This window comes from Myxocyprinus asiaticus, chromosome 15 (assembly GCF_019703515.2).
Source record: "Myxocyprinus asiaticus isolate MX2 ecotype Aquarium Trade chromosome 15, UBuf_Myxa_2, whole genome shotgun sequence".
Taxonomy (NCBI): domain Eukaryota; kingdom Metazoa; phylum Chordata; class Actinopteri; order Cypriniformes; family Catostomidae; genus Myxocyprinus; species Myxocyprinus asiaticus.
This window is the reverse complement of record NC_059358.1, coordinates 39,166,106-39,185,729: the sequence shown is the minus strand read 5'-3', so window position 1 is coordinate 39,185,729 and position 19,624 is coordinate 39,166,106. Positions and strand designations below refer to the sequence as shown.

Sequence of the window (19,624 nt, the reverse complement as noted above, 5' to 3'; positions counted from 1 at the left end):
GAACAATTTGTTAATGGACCTTATAGACGAGTTCTTTAGACCAAAAACCTCTACTGACATAAGTAACTGAAAACATTATATCATGAAACTCCCCCTTGTAAAATTTGTTTGTTTTTTTTTGCTCCTTTATATTGTAAGAGTATTGTTGTCTATTTATATGTATACTTAGTGTAGACTTGAATGGACATGTTATTGTTGTTGATTGACGATAAAAAAAATAAAAATAAAATAAAAGAAAAGAAATACTAGCTAGCAACAGTTGCCGGCCAATATAGAAGATGAGGAGGATCTGCGCATGCGCATTTATTCACTACACAGCGGAGCAACGGGGGCTGCGCATGCGCACTGCGGCAAGATGAGCCTCTTCATGACATCCAGCGGGACTGTCTGCTCACTGCTGTTGTTGCGCACACGGAAGGAGTAGTGATCGTCAAATACATGATCTGCCAAATCCCTCAACCCTCTCCAAGCGTCACCAGGACTTCCAGATAGTAGCGCGTTAAAGTGGAACAAACAGGCCGAAAGGACGCAGAGACGGATCTAACGGTGATTTTTGCGACTTTGTCGATCGGGATTTGTCGAGGATGAGGTTGATCAAGAGCACACATGCGGATGGAGGCGAGAAGCATGAGCTGGCTCCTCCTTTCAGAAACCCGTTCGTGCATGACTTAAGATTCACAACACTTCAAAAGCTGCAGGTATGCGGTGCGTGTTTATCTCATGCATGATGTGGACGGGTGATGATGTAGGCCATGATCAGTGAGTGATGCTGCCCTGTCTGGCTGTATGTGTGCGATCAGGTCCTCTGGCCTGGTCGAATGAGAGTTTGCTTCCAGTGCTACATGTTGCACACAGATTTAAAGAGCCTAGCAGTACTCAGCAATGGTAAATGGCTAGCGATTGCGCTTTTAGAGCAGCTGTAGGGTCATCAACAGATGATCCCATGTGAAACTACAACGTGGCTTTTGTCTTTTGCGCAGATCTGCACCATGAGCTGGTGTTTGAACATGCCAGTGTGTTACATACCACCAAACGTGTCAGAAATCTGTCTGTCTATCTGCAGAGAGTTGGCAGGTGCCGGTCAGATAATCAGTTTTACATGGTGAGGACGAGCACGTCATATACGGTGCAGTCATGAAGGACCATTTCAGTAAACTTATGGTTTTGTTTAGTAGAAAACCAGTTCTATGTTTCAACAACTGTTCTTTACTAGTTGCCTTACCGAATAACACAGATATAATGGCCAGTGTAATGCAAAAGTTATTTGGACCCAAAAAGTCTTCTGTTTTGTATTTTTATAATATAAAATGTTTCATTTCAAATTTTAGAATTTGGCAGACGAGGTAACAAGCACTTCATGAAAAACCTGATGAAATGGATCCCATCCCATGATCCCATCCAAATTATACACACCATTGGTTGAGCCGATGTTGCCTTGTCTGGCTGGACACATAAACAGAAGAATATTTTGATAGTGCCATAGAGCCACTTTGTTACATTTAGTAGATTTAGTTGAAATCAGCCTACAGATGTCTTACAGTGTACTATAAGTAGGGTTGCAAAATTCCGGGAATTTTCAAAGTTGGAAACTTTCCATGGGAATTTATGGGAATAAATTGGAAATTTGCAAAATTGCAAGTTAGCCTATAACAGGGAACTTAAATGTAATTAAAACAAACAAAAAACATCTTGCAGCATAATCTTTGTTAAAACAACCAGATTTAATGCAAATTCTACCCTGCGCATTCCTCAGTCACATGCACACTACTAACTGCAGGCTACTTACTACAGCAGGACTATTGAAGTCACACTACTGCATTTGAGCCCAAGGACTACATTCCAGTCAAGTAAGTTTTGATGATATTACTAGGGTAAATATATTTGATCTATGGTATTAAAGTTTATCTAGCAAATACTAAATCATAATGTGTTTATACAGTAGCTAGCTTGCCAGTAAATCAGAAATGCTAAATGTAAGCTAGCTAACACCATTTCATTGACAATTTAAGAGGCTAGCTATCATGGTGCTACAGGTGCATCTCAATAAATTAGAATGTTGTGGAAAAGTTCATTTATTTCAGTAATTCAACTCAAATTGTGAAACTCGTGTATTAAATAAATTCAGTGCACACAGACTGAAGTAGTTTAAGTCTTTGGTTCTTTTAATTGTGATGATTTTGGCTCACATTTAACAAAAACCCACCAATTCACTATCTTAAAAAATTAGAATACATCATAAGACCAATAAAAATAAAAAATAAAAACATTTTTAGTGAATTGTTGGCCTTCTGGAAAGTATGTTCATTTACTGTATATGTACTCAATACTTGGTAGGGGCTCCTATTGCTTTAATTACTGCCTCAATTCGGCGTGGCATGGAGGTGATCAGTTTGTGGCACTGCTGAGGTGGTATGGAAGCCCAGGTTTCTTTGACAGTGGCCTTCAGCTCATCTGCATTTTTTTGGTCTCTTGTTTCTCATTTTCCTCTTGACAATACCCCATAGATTGTCTATGGGGTTCAGGTCTGGTGAGTTTGTTGGCCAGTCAAGCACACCAACACCATGGTCATTTAACCAACTTTTGGTGCTTTTGGCAGTGTGGGCAGGTGCCAAATCCTGCTGGAAAATGAAATCAGCATCTTTAAAAAGCTGGTCAGCAGAAGGAAGCATGAAGTGCTCCAAAATTTCTTGGTAAACGGGTGCTGTGACTTTGGTTTTCAAAAAACACAATGGACCAACACCAGCAGATGACATTGCACCCCAAATCATCACAGACTGTGGAAACTTAACACTGGACTTTAAGCAACTTGGGCTATGAGCTTCTCCACCCTTCCTCCAGACTCTAGGACCTTGGTTTACAAATGAAATACAAAACTTGCTCTCATCTGAAAAGAGGACTTTGCACCACTGGGCAACAGTCCAGTCCTTCTTCTCCTTATCCCAGGTAAGACGCCTCTGACATTGTCTGTGGTTCAGGAGTGGCTTAACAAGAGGAATACGACAACTGTAGCCAAATTCCTTGACACGTCTGTGTGTGGTGGCTCTTGATGCCTTGACCCCAGCCTCAGTCCATCCCTTGTGAAGTTCACCCAAATTCTTGAATCGATTTTGCTTGACAATCCTCATAAGGCTGCGATTCTCTCGGTTGGTTGTGCATCTTTTTCTTCCACACTTTTTCCTTCCACTCAACTTTCTGTTAACATGCTTGGATACAGCACTCTGTGAACAGCCAGCTTCTTTGGCAATGAATGTTTGTGGCTTACCCTCCTTGTGAAGGGTGTCAATGATTGTCTTCTGGACAACTGTCAGATCAGCAGTCTTCCCCATGATTGTGTAGCCTAGTGAACCAAACTGAGAGACCATTTTGAAGGCTCAGGAAACCTTTGCAGGTGTTTTGAGTTGATTAGCTGATTGGCATGTCACCATATTCTAATTTTTTGAGATAGTGAATTGGTGGGTTTTTGTTAAATGTGAGCCAAAATCATCACAATTAAAAGAGCCAAAGACTTAAACTACTTCAGTCTGTGTGCATTGAATTTATTTAATACACGAGTTTCACAATTTGAGTTGAATTACTGAAATAAAGGAACTTTTCCACGACATTCTAATTTATTGAGATGCACCTGTAGCTAGCTAAACTGAGATGCTGTTTCTTCTGCCTTCTGCTAGCCAGTTTTCTGTTATCATAAAAGAACGTAGGTTATAGTTTGATTTAGCATGCTGATTGAGGAGTGTTCATCTATTCATCTAGCCTATTTCTATTCATTTGTCCAGCATCAATTGTAAAATATTTTGACCATTCAAGAATATTCCAATTGTTTAGCTAACTATTTATATATCCGTGCATGGCATTGCATTAGTGTTTTTTACAAGCTTTTTTCTAATCTTATTCTACAGAACAATGCCACGTGCACCATCTGATGTGTGGATACATTTCGCCTCAGCCAATGTAGAAGGAAAGGCTGTGTACATTTGCAAATACTGTGCAAAGACCTATGTTAAGAATGCCACAAAGATGCAGCAGCATATAGCCAAGTGCCCAAAGTTGTTTCCAATATTTCCAAAATTCCCCAGCTTAACTTCCCATGGAAAGTTTTTGGAAAGTTTCCGGAAATTTTCCACCCATTTGCAACCCTAACTGTAAGTAGTCTGAGAAAAAATTACACACATCAGCGTTAACATGGTCAGTGTCACAAATTTGCTTACATTTAAATAGCAACCCACTGTAATAAAAATAATTGTTGAGCAAGCTTAAAAAATCAAGGCAACATGATGCAGTAAGATTTTTGATTTCCCTCAACGAGGTGTTAATGGTTAATCGAAAATCGATTAATTTTCGTTAATAATTTGAGTGATTAAGCTTATCGATTGTCAATTAATTAATTTCAGGACAAATTCAGTAATCGTGTAAACGTCTATAATGCTGTCTATTGACCTGTTTCATGTGATGTCACTGTATGGCCTCGCCGCCATGTTTGTGACCAATATTCCATAAACCTTCATTGTGCTGTGCTGTGGGATGCGACAAAAACCTTTAGGAGTTAAAAGAAGCTCTTACATTCATACAGACGGGATCATCACAGAATTTTTGTAATATTGTGACTAAATCACACCAGACAACAACACAAAAAACATTTGTAACTTCTGAATGAGATGTTTACGGTGATGTACGGTACTGTTCAATTTGCCCATATTTGTGCTGTCTTCAGACCTGTATGAACTTTTCCTGGGACTTGGCATGGATCAGAAGCAATTTTTGTGTGTTTTACTAAAGATGTTTTACTTTATATAATTTTTCGGGTGTTTGTTCATTCACCACCATAGTTTCTTCCTGCTGATGGTCACAAATATGGTGGCTGCGGGGAAAAGTGACGGCACTGAAACAGGTCAATACAGTCACCTGTGCTCTGCATGTCTTTATCCGGTTCACAGAAGAAGAGCCGACACGCAGATCAGAGATGAAGTGGACTCAGTGTAAACAATGTTGGAGCATTTCTCTATGAATGAACATTAATGTTTTCTGCACTCACTGTGATAGTGTGTTAAAGTACAACATTGACAACAAGTACTGTTGATCTCCTTGTTTTATCCCAACCTACAATTACGTCAGTGCTTGCCGGGAAAGCACGAAAGTACATTCAGCTGACATCACACTATCACCAGAGAAGTGTTATGTAAATGTACTGTGTTTTCGCAGCGTGTTATGATTTGACTTAATTCGTAATAAAATAAATACTTCCAAAGGTCCAAAATATCCCACGATCTACAACGTGAAGTTTTAATGAACTCAAATATGTATCAAGTGATATATAGAAGTTATTTTTAACAGTAATTCATTAACATCAATTAAACAATTCCCAAATTCGAACTAAACATAGCCTAAATGTATTTAATTACACTGAACTAAGAATATTTTAAGAGGAAAATGCCAATAATTGCATTTCTTAAGTGTATTCATTTAAGTTATATTTAAACAATAGGCTACATGCACATATTGTGTGGAGTCCTCCACGTGCGTTTTGCGACATTAACGTTAACGATTAATCTATTGATTGTTAATTTTCACACCGATTGATTATGAAAATGTCTGAGAATTGACATCCCTACTCTTAACAACTGTCTAAATAATTGTCCTAAGTAACATTTCTTTGCCTAGTCAATGTGAATTTGTTTGTTCACTAAATGCTAAAATTCTTGTTGAGAGAATTACTAATTGCTTGTTCACACAAATATCAGTTCACAAAACAAGAACTTTCATTTCGTCACCATTTCAGTTGCTTTTACATGAAGTGAACTGCAATTCTGTGGAAATCTGCAAAGTTTTGATTCCATCTGAGCCTGGATATATCTCAGGATAACAAATAAGATCTTAACATAATGTACACAAAATATACACTTAAATTATATCAAATATACACTCACAAGCACCTCAATCGTGTGGCAGCAGTGTAATGCATAAAATCACACAGATGCGGGCCAGGAGCTTCAGTTAAAGGTGAAGTGTGTAATTTCTGCACTACTAGAGGAACCAAACGGAATTACAAAAATAAAGCATGTTTTCAAACAACATTTGGCAACACCGCTTGGACTTATCATGCCCTTTCGTACTCTCTGATTCCTTATGAACAAATAGGCAATATTTAAATAAAAGATGATAAACATTTAAGTGACTTGCACGGCAATCTCGTTATTGGCGCTGCCGTTTGCCAGATCAATCTCATCATTGGTGGTGTGTGTGTCCTCCACCTTGTAAATTTGATGCCAATGTTCACTCATGTTTTACTCCGTTCTCTGTCTGTGTGTCTTTTAGCAAGTCTTCTAATTTTGGCTTAAACATCTGTAGATGAAGCTAAATTTATTTTCCTCTGTACAAGTCTGCCATGGTAGTTCACATTCCCCTGGCTGAACAAGTAGCCATGCCCCAAACTCACGCTATAGGCTGAGCTAGAAAGAAATGGGTGGAGCTGAGCGGGCCACTCAAAATATAAACATCAATGTTTTGATGGTGCCTGGGAGGCTCAGTGTTTATACATTTGGGGGAGGTAAACCCACGAATGGCTTACTTATAGTTTTCAGTGAACTAAACTGGGAAAGTAGAACGTATTTTGACATCAAAAAAGTTTAATACTTCACCTTTAATGTTCACATCAACCATCAGAATGGGGGGAAAAAATTTGATCTCAGGGATTTCTACCATGGCATGATTTATGGTGCCAGATGGGCTGGTTTGAGTATTTGTGTAAATGCTGACCTCCTGGGATTTTCATGCACAACAGTCTCTAGAGCAGGGGTGTCAAACATATGGCCTGCGGGCCGGAACCGGCCCACCAAGGAGTCATCTCCGACCAGCGGGATGATTTGCGGAAAGAATAAATAAGTAATGTTTGAAAACATTCACGTTGATTTAGCTTGTAACTTGGGTAAGATGTATTCATACTATTATTTTATTAGCAACAGCAGAACAGATAAACATTTAAATTTGTGTTGTTGCATGGAGCTATGTTATAGTTTGCATGATCAGAGGAATTTCCTTTAATTACGTGGGAGATTCAGCTCTGGCAGAGTCACGCATATCTGCGAACACCACATGTCTGTGGGTGACACAAGTTCCATGGCCACACATTCCCACTGTGAAGTTCCTCTCACAGAAATAATGACAACATGGACAGGTCCAAGGATAAATATTAGATGTAATAACTGTTGCATTGTTTCCGTCCCATTGAACTATTATTAATTTTAAGCAGGTTTCAGTTCCTTGGCCCTTATGTTTGGTTTTAGATGGTTTGAGGCTAAAGCTCCAGCCAAAGAGCGAGTGATTCTCTCTTTTTCTTATAAATGTTATTGCTTTATTCCCTTCAACTAATTGTGTGTATTTGTGATGTAAAATGAAATGAGTAAAACAAGTCCTATATGGACATAATCTGAAAGGCTGCTCAGCAAAGAAGAAGCCACTGCTCCAAAACCTCCATAAAAAAAGCCAGACTACAGTTTGCAAGTGCACATGGTGTCAAAGATCTTACTTTTTGGAGAAATGTCCTCTGGTCTGATGAAACAAAAATGTAACTGTTTGGCCATAATGGCCATCGTTTTTTGATATTAACATTTTTATTGATTCGAAAAAAGGATTACACAAACAGAACATACACACACTGAATCAGTTTATAAAATTATATGTCCCTCCCCCTGAACATCTAAATCAATATTCGGTGTGACCACCTTTGCCTTTAAAACAGCACCAATTCTTGTAGGTACACCTGGACACATTTTTTCTTGGTTGTTGGCAGATAGGATGTTCTAAGCTTCTTGGAGAATTTGCCACAGTTCTTCTATCTATTTAGGCTGTCTCAATTGCTTCTGTCTCTATATGTAATCTCAGACAGACACAATGTTCAGTGGAGGGCTTTGTGGGGGCCATGACTTCTGTTGCAGGGCTCCCTGTTCTTCTAATCTTTTCTATTTGCAAAAGTAATGTTTGGGAGTCTAACATTTATATTACCTATTGACACACTAAAGCTGAAGATATAAATAACCATCTTAAGACAAATGCTTTTGTGAAACATCTTATGTGCTTAAGACTTTTGCACAGTACTGTGTGTATATATACAGTTGTGCTCAAAAGTTTGCATATCCTTGGAGAATTGGTAATATATGTACCATTTTTAAAGAAAACATGAGTGAGCATGCAAAACACATTTCTTTTATTTCTTATGGGCTTCATATTCAACTGTAGGTTATAACAGAATGGCACAATCATAAAACAAAACATGGCAACAAAGAAAAAAATGAAATGACCCTGTTCAAAAGTCTTCATACCCTTAGTTCTTAATACTGTGTATTGCCCCCGTTAGCATCAATGACAGCGTGCAGTCTTTTGTAATAGTTGTCTATGAGGCCCCAAATTCTTTGCTGGTGGTATAGCTGCCCATTCGTCTTGGCAAAATGCCTCCAGGTCATGCATAGTCTTTGGTCGTCTTGCATGAACCTCACGTTTGAGATCTCCCAAGAGTGGCTCGATGATATTAAGGTCAGAAGACTGTGATGGCCACTCCAGAACCTTCACCTTTTTCTGCTGTAAACACTGGAGGGTCAACTTGGCCTTGTGCTTAGGGTCATTGTCATGTTAGAAAGTCCAAGAGCGTCCCATGCGCAGCTTTCGTGCAGAAGAATGCAAATTGTCTGCCAATATTTTCTGATAACATGTCTTGCCATCAATTTTCACAAGATTCCCAAAGTTCAAAAGTTTGCATACCCTTGAATGTTTGGCCTTGTTACAGACACACAAGGTGACACACGCAGGTTTAAATGGCAATTAAAGTTTAATTTCCCACACCTGTGGCTTTTTAAATTCAATTAGTGCCTGTGTATAAATAGTCAATGAGTTTGTTAGCTCTCATGTGGATGCACTGAGCAGGCTAGATACTGAGCCATGGGGAGCAGAAAAGAACTGTCAAAAGACCTGCGTAAAAAGGTAATGGAACTTTATAAAGATGGAAAACGATATAAAAAGATATCCAATGCCTTTAAAATGCCAGTCAGTACTGTTCAATCACTTATTAAGAAGTGGAAGTTCAGGTAGACCAAGACAGATTTCAGCCACAACTGCCAGAAGAATTGTTCGGGATACAAAGAAAACCCACAGGTAACCTCAGGAGAAATACAGGCTGCTCTGGAAAAATATGGTGTGGTTGTTTCAAGGAGCACAATACGATGATACTTGAACAAAAATGAGCTGCATAGTCGAGTTGCCAGAAAGAAGCCTTTACTGCGCCAATGCCACAAAAAAGCCTGGTTACAATATGCCCGACAACACCTTGACACGCCTCACAGCTTCTGGCACACTGTAATTTGGAGTGACGAGACCAAAATAGAGCTTTATGGTCACAACTGTAAGCGCTATGTTTGGAGAGGGGTCAACAAGGCCTATAGTGAAAAGAATACCATCCCCACTGTGAAGCATGGTGGTAGCTCACTGACCTTAATATCATCGAGCCACTCTGGGGAGATCTCAAACATGCGGTTCATGCAAGACGACCAAAGACTTTGCATGACTTGGAGGCATTTTGCCAAGACGAATGGGCAGCTATACCACCTGCAAGAATTTGGGGCCTCATAGACAACTATTACAAAAGACTGCAAGCTGTCATTGATGCTAAAGGGGGAAATACACAGTATTAAGAACTAAGGGTATGCAGACTTTTGAACAGGAGTCATTTCATCTTTTTCATTGTTGCCATGTTTTGTTTTATGATTGTGCCATTCTGTTATAACCTACAGTTGAATATGAATCCCATTAGAAATAAAAGAAATGTGTTTTGCCTGCTCACTCATGTTTTCTTTAAAAATGGTACATATATTACCAATTCTCCAAGGGTATGGAAACTTTTGAGCACAACTGTATGTAGTTTTTTATGCAATGTTAACCAGTGTTTGGTAACATTACTTTTAAAAGTAACTCCTTAAAGTTACTTAATAAATTAAAAAGTTAATGTTTATGTAAAGCGTTACATTACTTTTGCATTATTTTTGTGTAACTTTTTTCTCACAGCCACTTTCTCTTCTGCAATGCTATGCATTCCATACAAATAAGCCATGCATTGCATACAAGAGACACTACATGTCATGCTAGCTACTGTACAACACTCATGTCAAAACAACATAGTAAACAAACAGATATTTAGAAAGTAGGTCTTCCCCTCATATTTATAATAATCAATAACATGAATACCGTATGTATGATTTGTTTTTCCATCAACATGGCAGCCAATATGAATAATGAAGAATAACCACTGTCTTACCTAAAGCAGCAAAGTCCAACACTTGAACCTGCTTCATACACCAATCAGCCACAACATTAAAACCACCTGCCTAATATTCTGTAGGTCCTCCTCATGCTGCCAAAACAGCGCCTTGTTGATGAGAGAAGTCAACAGAGAATGGCCAGGCTATTTAGAACTGACAAAGTCTATGGTAACTCGGATAATCGCTCTGTTGGCACTGTTTTGGCGGCACGAGGGGAACCTACACAATATTAGGCAAGTGGTTTTAATGTGATGGCTGATCGGTGTATATGTCATCATGTGCTGTGTCCATCGACAATGTCAGAGTCAACTTAAGATGTTTTTCAAAAGTCAGGATAAAATTCAGTGGGGAATGCCAGCTTAACACATTCAAGGAATGTGTCTGATAATAAAAGAATATATTTCACTTAAGTCATCTCAGTGCACGCTTGTTTTGGTTAATCCACTGTGCGTACAGATGCCACTGTTTGATCGCATACAACTTTAAAGGCGCATGTTGATGCAACTTGAATGGAATATTTTTTTAATGTTTGTTTCATGAATCAAACTACTTGTTTATTATAAAACAAAAATTTAGAATCTTTTTAGAAACTAAGACATTTTCTCTGCATACACAATTGATGTAGAATGTTGCTCGGAGCCACTGATCCAGAATCGGCTTTTCTCATCCCTTTCTCCCAGTTACAGGGAGCTGTAACACTGAGCAGTTCGGTTGCATACAGTTGAAGTCAGAAGTTTACATACACCTCAGCCAAATACATTTAAACTCAGTTTTTCACAATTCCTGACATTCAGTCATAGAACACATTCCATGTCTTAGGTCAGTTAGGATCAGTTAGAATGTGAAATGTCAGAATAATAGTAGAAGGAATTATTTATTTCAGCTTTTATTTCTTTCATCACATTCCCAGTGGGTCAGAAGTTTACATACAATTTGTTAGTATTTGGTAGCATTGCCTTTAAATTGATTAACTTGGGTCAAACATTTTGGGTAGCCTTCCACAAGCTTCTCACAATAAGTTGCTGGAATTTTGGCCTATTCACCCAGACAGAACTGGTGTAACTGAGTCAGGTTTGTAGGCCTCGTTGCTCGCACACACTTTTTCAGTTCTGCCCACAATTTTTCTATCAGATTGGGGTCAGGGCTTTTTGATGGCCACTCCAATACATTGACTTTGTTGTCCTTAAGCCATTTTGCCACAACTTTGGAGGTATGCTTGGGGTCATTGTCCATTTGGAAGACCCATTTGCGACTGAGCTTTAGCTTCCTGGCTGATGTCTTGAGATGTTGCTTCAATATAGCCACATCATTTTCCTTCCTCATGATGCTATCTATTTTGTGAAGTGCACCAGTCCCTCCTGCAGAAAAGCACCCCCACAACAGGATGCTGCCACCCCCATGCTTTATGGTTGGGATGGTGTTCTTCGGCTTGCAAGCCTCACCCTTTTTCCTCCAAACATAACGATGGTCAAAAAGTTTATTTTTTTCATCAGATCAGAGGAAATTTCTCCAAAAAGTAAGATCTTTGTCCCCATGTGCACTTGCAAACTGTAGTATGGCTTTTTTATGGTGGTTTTGGAGCATTGGCTTCTTCCTTGCTGAGCAGCCTTTCAGGTTATGTCGATATAGGACTCATTTTAGTGTGGATATAGATACTTGTCTACCTTTTTCCTCCAGCATTTTCACAAGGTCCTTTTCTGTTGTTCCAGGATTGATCTGCATTTCGCATGCACATTAGCAAGTTGATTGACAGGTGATGTCTGTATCTAAAAGGTGATTGTCTCTTTTACCTGCAAGGCAGGACTTCCTTTCTACATCCATTGACTGTTGGGTGCCAGAGCTTCTTGGCTGTTCCAATTTCTCCATTCATTTAAACAGAAGTGACTCGTCACTGCTAAATAGTGTCTGGCCTCACACTCTATAGAACTACAATGCCAATCATGCACTACGTTGTCTCCTCAAAGTTTGCACACTTTTACTCCTGATTTCTCACAATACAGGGAAAGTAGAGTCAAGTCAATTCATTTTTATTTGTATAGCGCTTTTCACAACACACATCGTTTCAAAGCAGTTTTACAGAAAATCATGCATTAGCAAAATGAAACCGCAATATCTATATACTTTTTGAGTGATCGTGTAGTTTGATAAAATATGATTGTAAATTGTGTATAAAAATTAAATAATTAAATAATAGTTGTATTTAGAAACCCAGTGAGCAAGCCGAAGGTGACTGTGGCAAGGAACACAAAACTCCATAATATGTTGGTTAATGGAGAAAAATAACCTTGGGAGAAACCAGGCTGACTGTGGGGGCCAGTTCCCCTCTGGCTAAACAACATTAATATAATATCAATATTAGTTATGTGTGTGCAGTGCAAGTCATGGTTTAAAATGTGTAAATTAAGTATTAAGGTCCAGTGTTTAAAAAAGAAAATATTTTTTATGAACTTTAAGATTAATGACTAATGTCTTTGAAGTCCATCCTGGATTAACTGCATAAATTCACATAGATGCATTGTACTTTTTTAGTTGGCTGATGAAGGCTTTTGTTGCAAATAAATGATAGTCTATGTATTCCATTTCAAGAGTTTAGTCCATCAATAGACAAATGTGATGCAGGCAGAGAGGTGAATCGCAGCTCAGCCGGCAGGTCATTTTGGTGAGGTTCGGTGGAGTCCATCCTAAATCCAAAATTCCGGCAGTGACATATAAAGTATCCGATGTCTTACAGTTGGAGTTGGCATCAGTTCATCCTCTGAAGTCAAAAGACTGAAGTGATGTCTGGCTAGCACTGGGTGTAGTTTGTCGTTATCACTCAGCAACATGTAGAAGTGGAGTCCGACACCAAGCAGGAACGGAGCTGGATCTGGCCGGCTCTGGTAACCTCGGGATATGAATCGTTGACCATAAACAATAACATGACCGCTAGCTGTTAGCTACTAGCTCATTGTGCTGCATAAAGCAGTTGTTGCATGGTGATTTTACACAAGTGTAACAGTTAAATTGGCCTGGTTGTTTTAGAAGCAAGCTTTCCAGTAGCTGGTCATCTAAATAAAGTGAAGCTTTCAAGCAGAATATAGAGTTAACGTAACAAAACGTACCATCCTCCATCGTGGACTCCAACAACGCCGAGTCCAGGGCACTCTCCCTCCCATTGCTCGCCGGCCTATTGCCATATATAGCGTCCATTTGGTCGAACCACTTCCACTTTCTTCTGTTTGAACCACTCTGGCTGTTGTGGTCCTTGATGGTTCTGTAGTCACTTAAGATATTTGAACTTTTCCCTACACTGTTGGTAGGTCCGGTGGTAGCCGTGTGCGGCCAACAGCTGAGACACTGCCTGAAAGACTTTTTCATTTCGTGTCGTTTAGTTCGTCGCTAACAAGAGGAACGTCTGCACCTCATTTATTGACAACGGCGTTGTTTTGCACACAGCCATTTCTTTTTACAATTCGAAAGTCGCGTGAACAAATGATATTGCTGTCGCTGTTACTAATTTTAAAACTAGCGGGTTGATGTTCCGTGTTGCAAATCCAGTGACACTGGTAGTAACGATTTTCTCTGACCAATCAGTGATCTGCAGGGTTTTGATGTCACATTTAGTATTGGCTCGGCTCGCTTGGAACCTTGACCGAGGTGGTACTAAAAAAAAGTATCAGGTACCAGGTACTATCCACAGTGGAAAACCCCCAAAAAGCAAGCAGAGTCGAGTCGAGCTGTACCGTGCAGTGGAATTTGTAAACAAATAATAAAAACAACAATAATAATAATAATACATTATTGACTTTTAGAATTTTAAATACAACAGTAATAGACTTCAATCGTGCACCTTTAACTTTAAAACCCTCGGGCTTTTATTTTGACATTCTGAACTCTCCAGGAAATCCTGTATGTGCCTCTTTGTTAGCAAGTTCACAGTAGTTTAATTTGCTTCTTATTCAAATTCTGGTAAAAATGCACCTCCGGTGCCATTCTAAATGCATATTATAAGTAAACCGAACTATTGAGCATCTACATCTGAGATGTTGTTCGTGAGTAGCGCTCATGTTGCGCAAAGTGTGAAGGCTAAAAATAGCCGCGTGTGTGTGTAAACAGAGCAGCGCCATTCACTAACGTGCTGGCGCTGCACGTGCATATGATATATTTACTTATTAAACACAGCCTTTTGTGATTTACAGAGCTATCGTACGTCTTCAAGTGACTTTGAATAAAATGCACGAGCCATATGAACTACTTCAGTGGTGTTTTTATGGTTCTTTTATGTCATTTTTGGAGCTTGACAGGAACGAACATGACTAACACACACTATCGGATTTGGATTAGGCTCGTTGGACCAATACCCGATCCGTCTAAAAATGTCAGTATCAGAGCCGATACCGATCCAGGTCGGTGCATCCCTACACTTAAGTACTGTGGAGCTAGACCATTCAAAGCTTTGTAAGTAGTTAACAGAATTTTAAAATTAATACGAAATTTAACAGGTAGCAAAAGTAACAACAATAAAATTGGGCTAATATGGTCATATTTCTTGGTTCTAGTCAGCACTCTGGCAGCTGCATTTTGAACCAATTGAAGTTTATTTATTGAACTTGCTGGACATCCTCCCAGTAATGCATTACAATAATTTAGTCTTGAGGTAATGAATGCATGAATTCGTTTTTTGGCATCAGCAACAGAGAGCATGTGTGTAACTAAACAATATTTAGAGGTGTAAGGATGCTGTTCTACAAACATTGGAAAGGTTCTGAGATTACAGGTTATACCCCTTTTAAGATCTTAGGTGGTATTGGATCTAACATTCATGTTGTGGCTTTTGATTTTTTTGATAAGTTTTGTTAGCTTTTCATGACCTATGACAGCGAAGGATTGAAGTTGCTCGTGAGGAAAATTATGAGACACTGATTTCTGAGGTGCTTTGACATTTGATTGCATAGTTCCAATTTTATTTCTGATTATTTCAATTTTATCAGTAAAGAAATTCATCAAGTCATTACTATTGTGCTGCGACGAAATATATGGTTCAGTCGATTCTTTATTCCTAACCAATTTAGCCACAATACTTAAACACCTAGGATTGTTGTGGAAGTTGTAGCCAAGAAAACCACGGATAGGATGTATAGTTGGCAACAAATCATGGGTATTTTCAATTGGATTAAACTGAAAAATAAACTGTTATCAAATGATTGATGATCACTTGTGTGATGTAATATTTTATATTATCTGTATAATTTTTTTCAACATCCGAAGTACCTTATTTTGTTGTGGATGTCCCAGTGTGGATACTATACAGGTGCATCTCAATAAATTAGAATGTCGTGGAAAAGTTAATTTATTTCAGTAATTCAACTCAAATTGTGAAACTCGTGTATTAAATAAATTCAATGCACACAGACTGAAGTAGTTCAAGTCTTTGGTTCTTTTAATTGTGATGATTTTGGCTCACATTTAACAAAAACCCACCAATTCACTATCTCAAAAAATTAGAATACATCATAAGACCAATAAAAAAAACATATTTAGTGAATTGTTGGCCTTCTGGAAAGTATGTTCATTTACTGTATATGTACTCAATACTTGGTAGGGGCTCCTATTGCTTTAATTACTGCCTCAATTCGGCGTGGCATGGAGGTGATCGGTTTGTGGCACTGCTGAGGTGGTATGGAAGCCCAGGTTTCTTTGACAGTGGCCTTCAGCTCATCTGCATTTTTTGGTCTCTTGTTTCTCATTTTCCTCTTGACAATACCCCATAGATTGTCTATGGGGTTCAGGTCTGGTGTGTTTGCTGGCCAGTCAAGCACACCAACACCATGGTCATTTAACCAACTTTTGGTGCTTTTGGCAGTGTGGGCAGGTGCCAAATCCTGCTGGAAAATGAAATCAGCATCTTTAAAAAGCTGGTCAGCAGAAGGAAGCATGAAGTGCTCCAAAATTTCTTGGTAAACGGGTGCTGTGACTTTGGTTTTCAAAAAACACAATGGACCAACACCAGCAGATGACATTGCACCCCAAATCATCACAGACTGTGGAAACTTAACACTGGACTTCAAGCAACTTGGGCTATGAGCTTCTCCACCATTCCTCCAGACTCTAGGACCTTGGTTTCCAAATGAAATACAAAACTTGCTCTCATCTGAAAAGAGGACTTTGGAACACTGGGCAACAGTCCAGTTCTTCTCCTTTGCCCAGGTAAGACACCTCTGACGTTGTCTGTGGTTCAGGAGTGGCTTAACAAGAGGAATACGACAACTGTAGCCAAATTCCTTGACATGTCTGTGTGTGGTGGCTCTTGATGCCTTGACCCCAGCCTCAGTCCATTCCTTGTGAAGTTCACCCAAATTCTTGAATCGATTTTGCTTGACAATCATAAGGCTGCGGTTCTCTCCGTTGGTTGTGCATCTTTTTCTTCCACACTTTTTCCTTCTACTTAACTTTCTGTTAACATGCTTGGATACAGCACTCTGTGAACAGCCAGCTTCTTTGGCAATGAATGTTTGTGGCTTACCCTCCTTGTGAAGTGTGTCAATGATTGTCTTCTGGACAACTGTCAGATCAGCAGTCTTCCCCATGATTGTGTAGCCTAGTGAACCAAACTGAGAGACCATTTTGAAGGCTCAGGAAACCTTTGCAGGTGTTTTGAATTGATTAGCTGATTGGCATGTCACCATATGCTAATTTTTTGAGATAGTGAATTGGTGGGTTTTTGTTAAATGTGAGCCAAAATCATCACAATTAAAAGAACCAAAGACTTAAACTACTTCAGTCTGTGTGCATTGAATTTATTTAATACACGAGTTTCACAATTTGAGTTGAATTACTGAAATAAATGAACTTTTCCACAACATTCTAATTTATTGAGATGCACCTGTATTTGCACACTTCAGAGAGCTCAATAAAACATTCAAATTATATTTCTTTTAATTGATTGTGTAAAATAGGCACATAATATTGGAACATCGATCACAGGGCCCTGAATCAAATCAAATCGAAATCGTATCACGGCAGACTTTGAAGTATCGGCAAATATCGGATCACAGGCCAAGAGAATCAATAAAAGATTGTATCATGATGAAACGTCCGATTTAAACCCCTATTATGTTCTATGATTTTCTCTAATTTTGTATTCTTCCACTTGCGCTCCATTTTCTGAGCTGCTCTCTTGAGAGCATGAGTGTGATCATTGTACCACGGGGCGGGGCTTTTTTCTTTAATTTTCTTTAATCAAAGGGGGGCAACACTATCAAGAGTGCTAGAGAAGACTGTATTTATATTTTCTGCTATTACATCAAGTTCTTCTAGACTTTATGGCTTGCTGTGTATGTGAGACAATTCTGGAAGATTATTAGTGAATGTATCTTTAGTGGTCGAAAGAATAGTTATACCTGAACGATAGCGTGGTGTAGATTGAGTGACATTAGCTGATCACAGCAAACAAGAGATGAGATAATGATCTGAGATGTCATCACTCTGCGGTAGAATTTCTATAGTATCAACAGCAACTCCATATGACAGAATTAAATTGAGAGTATGATTATGGTGATTAGTTGGTCCTGTCACATTTTGTCTGACTCCAAGAGAGTTGAGAATATCGATAAAATCCCAATGTGTCATTTTCATTATCTGTGTGAATGTTGAAGTCACCAACATTTAAAGCTCTATCTACAGTAACTACTAGATTTGATAGAAAATTTGCAAATTCACCAAGGAAACCAGAGTATGGCCTGGGTGATCTATATACTGTAGCAAGTATATAGTATTTTTTATTTATATCTGACGGTGTCATATTAAGCATTATTAGTTCATAAGACTTAAACTTATATCCTGTCCTCTGTGTAACACCAAAAACTTCACTGTAAATTGTAGCAACACCACCTCCTCTACCCTTCAGACAAGGCTCTTGTTTATAACAATAACCTGGGGGAGAAGATTCATTTAAACTAATATATTCATCCGGTTTAAGCCAGGTTTCAGTCAAACAGCACATCCAAACTATGATCAGTAATAATTTCATTTACATTTAGTGCTTTGGGAGAAAAATATGTAATGTTTAGTAGCCCTACCTTTTATATGATGTTTATCTTAAATGTGTGTTGTTGTTTTTTTCAAGTTTGACCTTAATAAATGTTTTTCTAAATGATTCAGTGAGTTTTGTGTTTGGTAGTTCAGGGAACAGACACAGTCTCTATGTGATATCTAGGTGATACAGTCTCTATGTGTTGTAGTTTATGTGACCTGTGTGACGTCTCAAGGCAGCTAGCAGACGTTTGGATTAACCAGTTTGTCTACTTCCTGACCTGGGCCCCAGTTAGTCAAGTACTATCATTATTAAGACTATGAGCCAAATTACTTGAGGGGAGAGGGGCACCTTCCCTGGAGGGATGGAGTCTGTCTCTCTTTAGCAAACAGGTCTTCCCCAAAAACTCTTCCAATTCCCTATAAATCCTATGCTATTCTCTCTGTAGAGGTGTACAAAAGCAATGTGTTACTTTATTTAAAAAGGAACTCCGATATTATGGTCTTTAAAAAAAAAAAAAAAAAAAAAAAATTCTGTTACTTTACTCGTTACTCGAAAAATGTATCTGATTATGTAATGCTTTACCCCCAACACTGATGATACCTGTGCAAGAACAATCAGTCCAAAAGCTGTTCACACATTCTTTTCTTAAAAGGATTTAAAATTAACTTCTTTTGAGGCCATTCGTTGCACAAACGCAGCTGTTTTGTCTGAGCTGGGTCTGATTATGTACATTTGTACTGTCTGCTCAGCTTTTTACAATGTTTGTGTTAAACAAATAATTACACACATTTAAATCTTTGATATAATGCAGTCTTTATGACATCATAAACCTGATGCCTTTGGCTAATGAACATGTTTACAAATGAGATGTGCATTCAATTTTAACTTAAAAAGGAAATGCATTCTGTGCCTTGAACCTCATTGCGTCTGTCGTCAATCTTTAGGGTTTTGCTTGGATTCAATTTAAAGTGAGGGGGCTCCATGCTCACACAGTGACAGTTATTTCTCAGACTTAGGCCAGTCATTCACCAAACAACATGAAAAAAGTGTGATTTCATATACGTTGTTTTTAAGACTAAATACAAAGTCAGCCAATCTCCAAATTTTGCTTGAAATTTGTCTGTGGTTGTCCATAGCATTTTGTGCTCAGTTCATGTGCTTTCTCTTGCTAGAATTGTGCTGCTACGTATGTGTGAATGAAGACACTGTCAGTTAGTTCCACTTAACAATTTCCTGTGCTTTTTGGCTGTATAGAGCACCCCAGGTTGTCATTTGTACATGGTTGAGACTATCTTACACACTTACCTTGCCA

At 38.7% G+C, this 19,624-nt stretch overlaps 1 protein-coding gene across 1 annotated transcript in view; it reads left to right on the top strand.

Annotated features, from left to right (window-relative positions):
* Positions 1 to 373: 373 nt before the first annotated feature.
* LOC127452628 (lysophosphatidylcholine acyltransferase 1-like) overlaps positions 374 to 19,624 on the top strand; it is an 85,135-nt gene continuing 65,884 nt past the window's right edge. Inside the window, exon 1 of the mRNA XM_051718254.1 lies at positions 374 to 698. Coding sequence (XP_051574214.1) covers positions 585 to 698 — 114 coding nt within the window. The 5' untranslated portion in view covers positions 374 to 584. The remainder of the gene's footprint in view (positions 699 to 19,624) is intronic.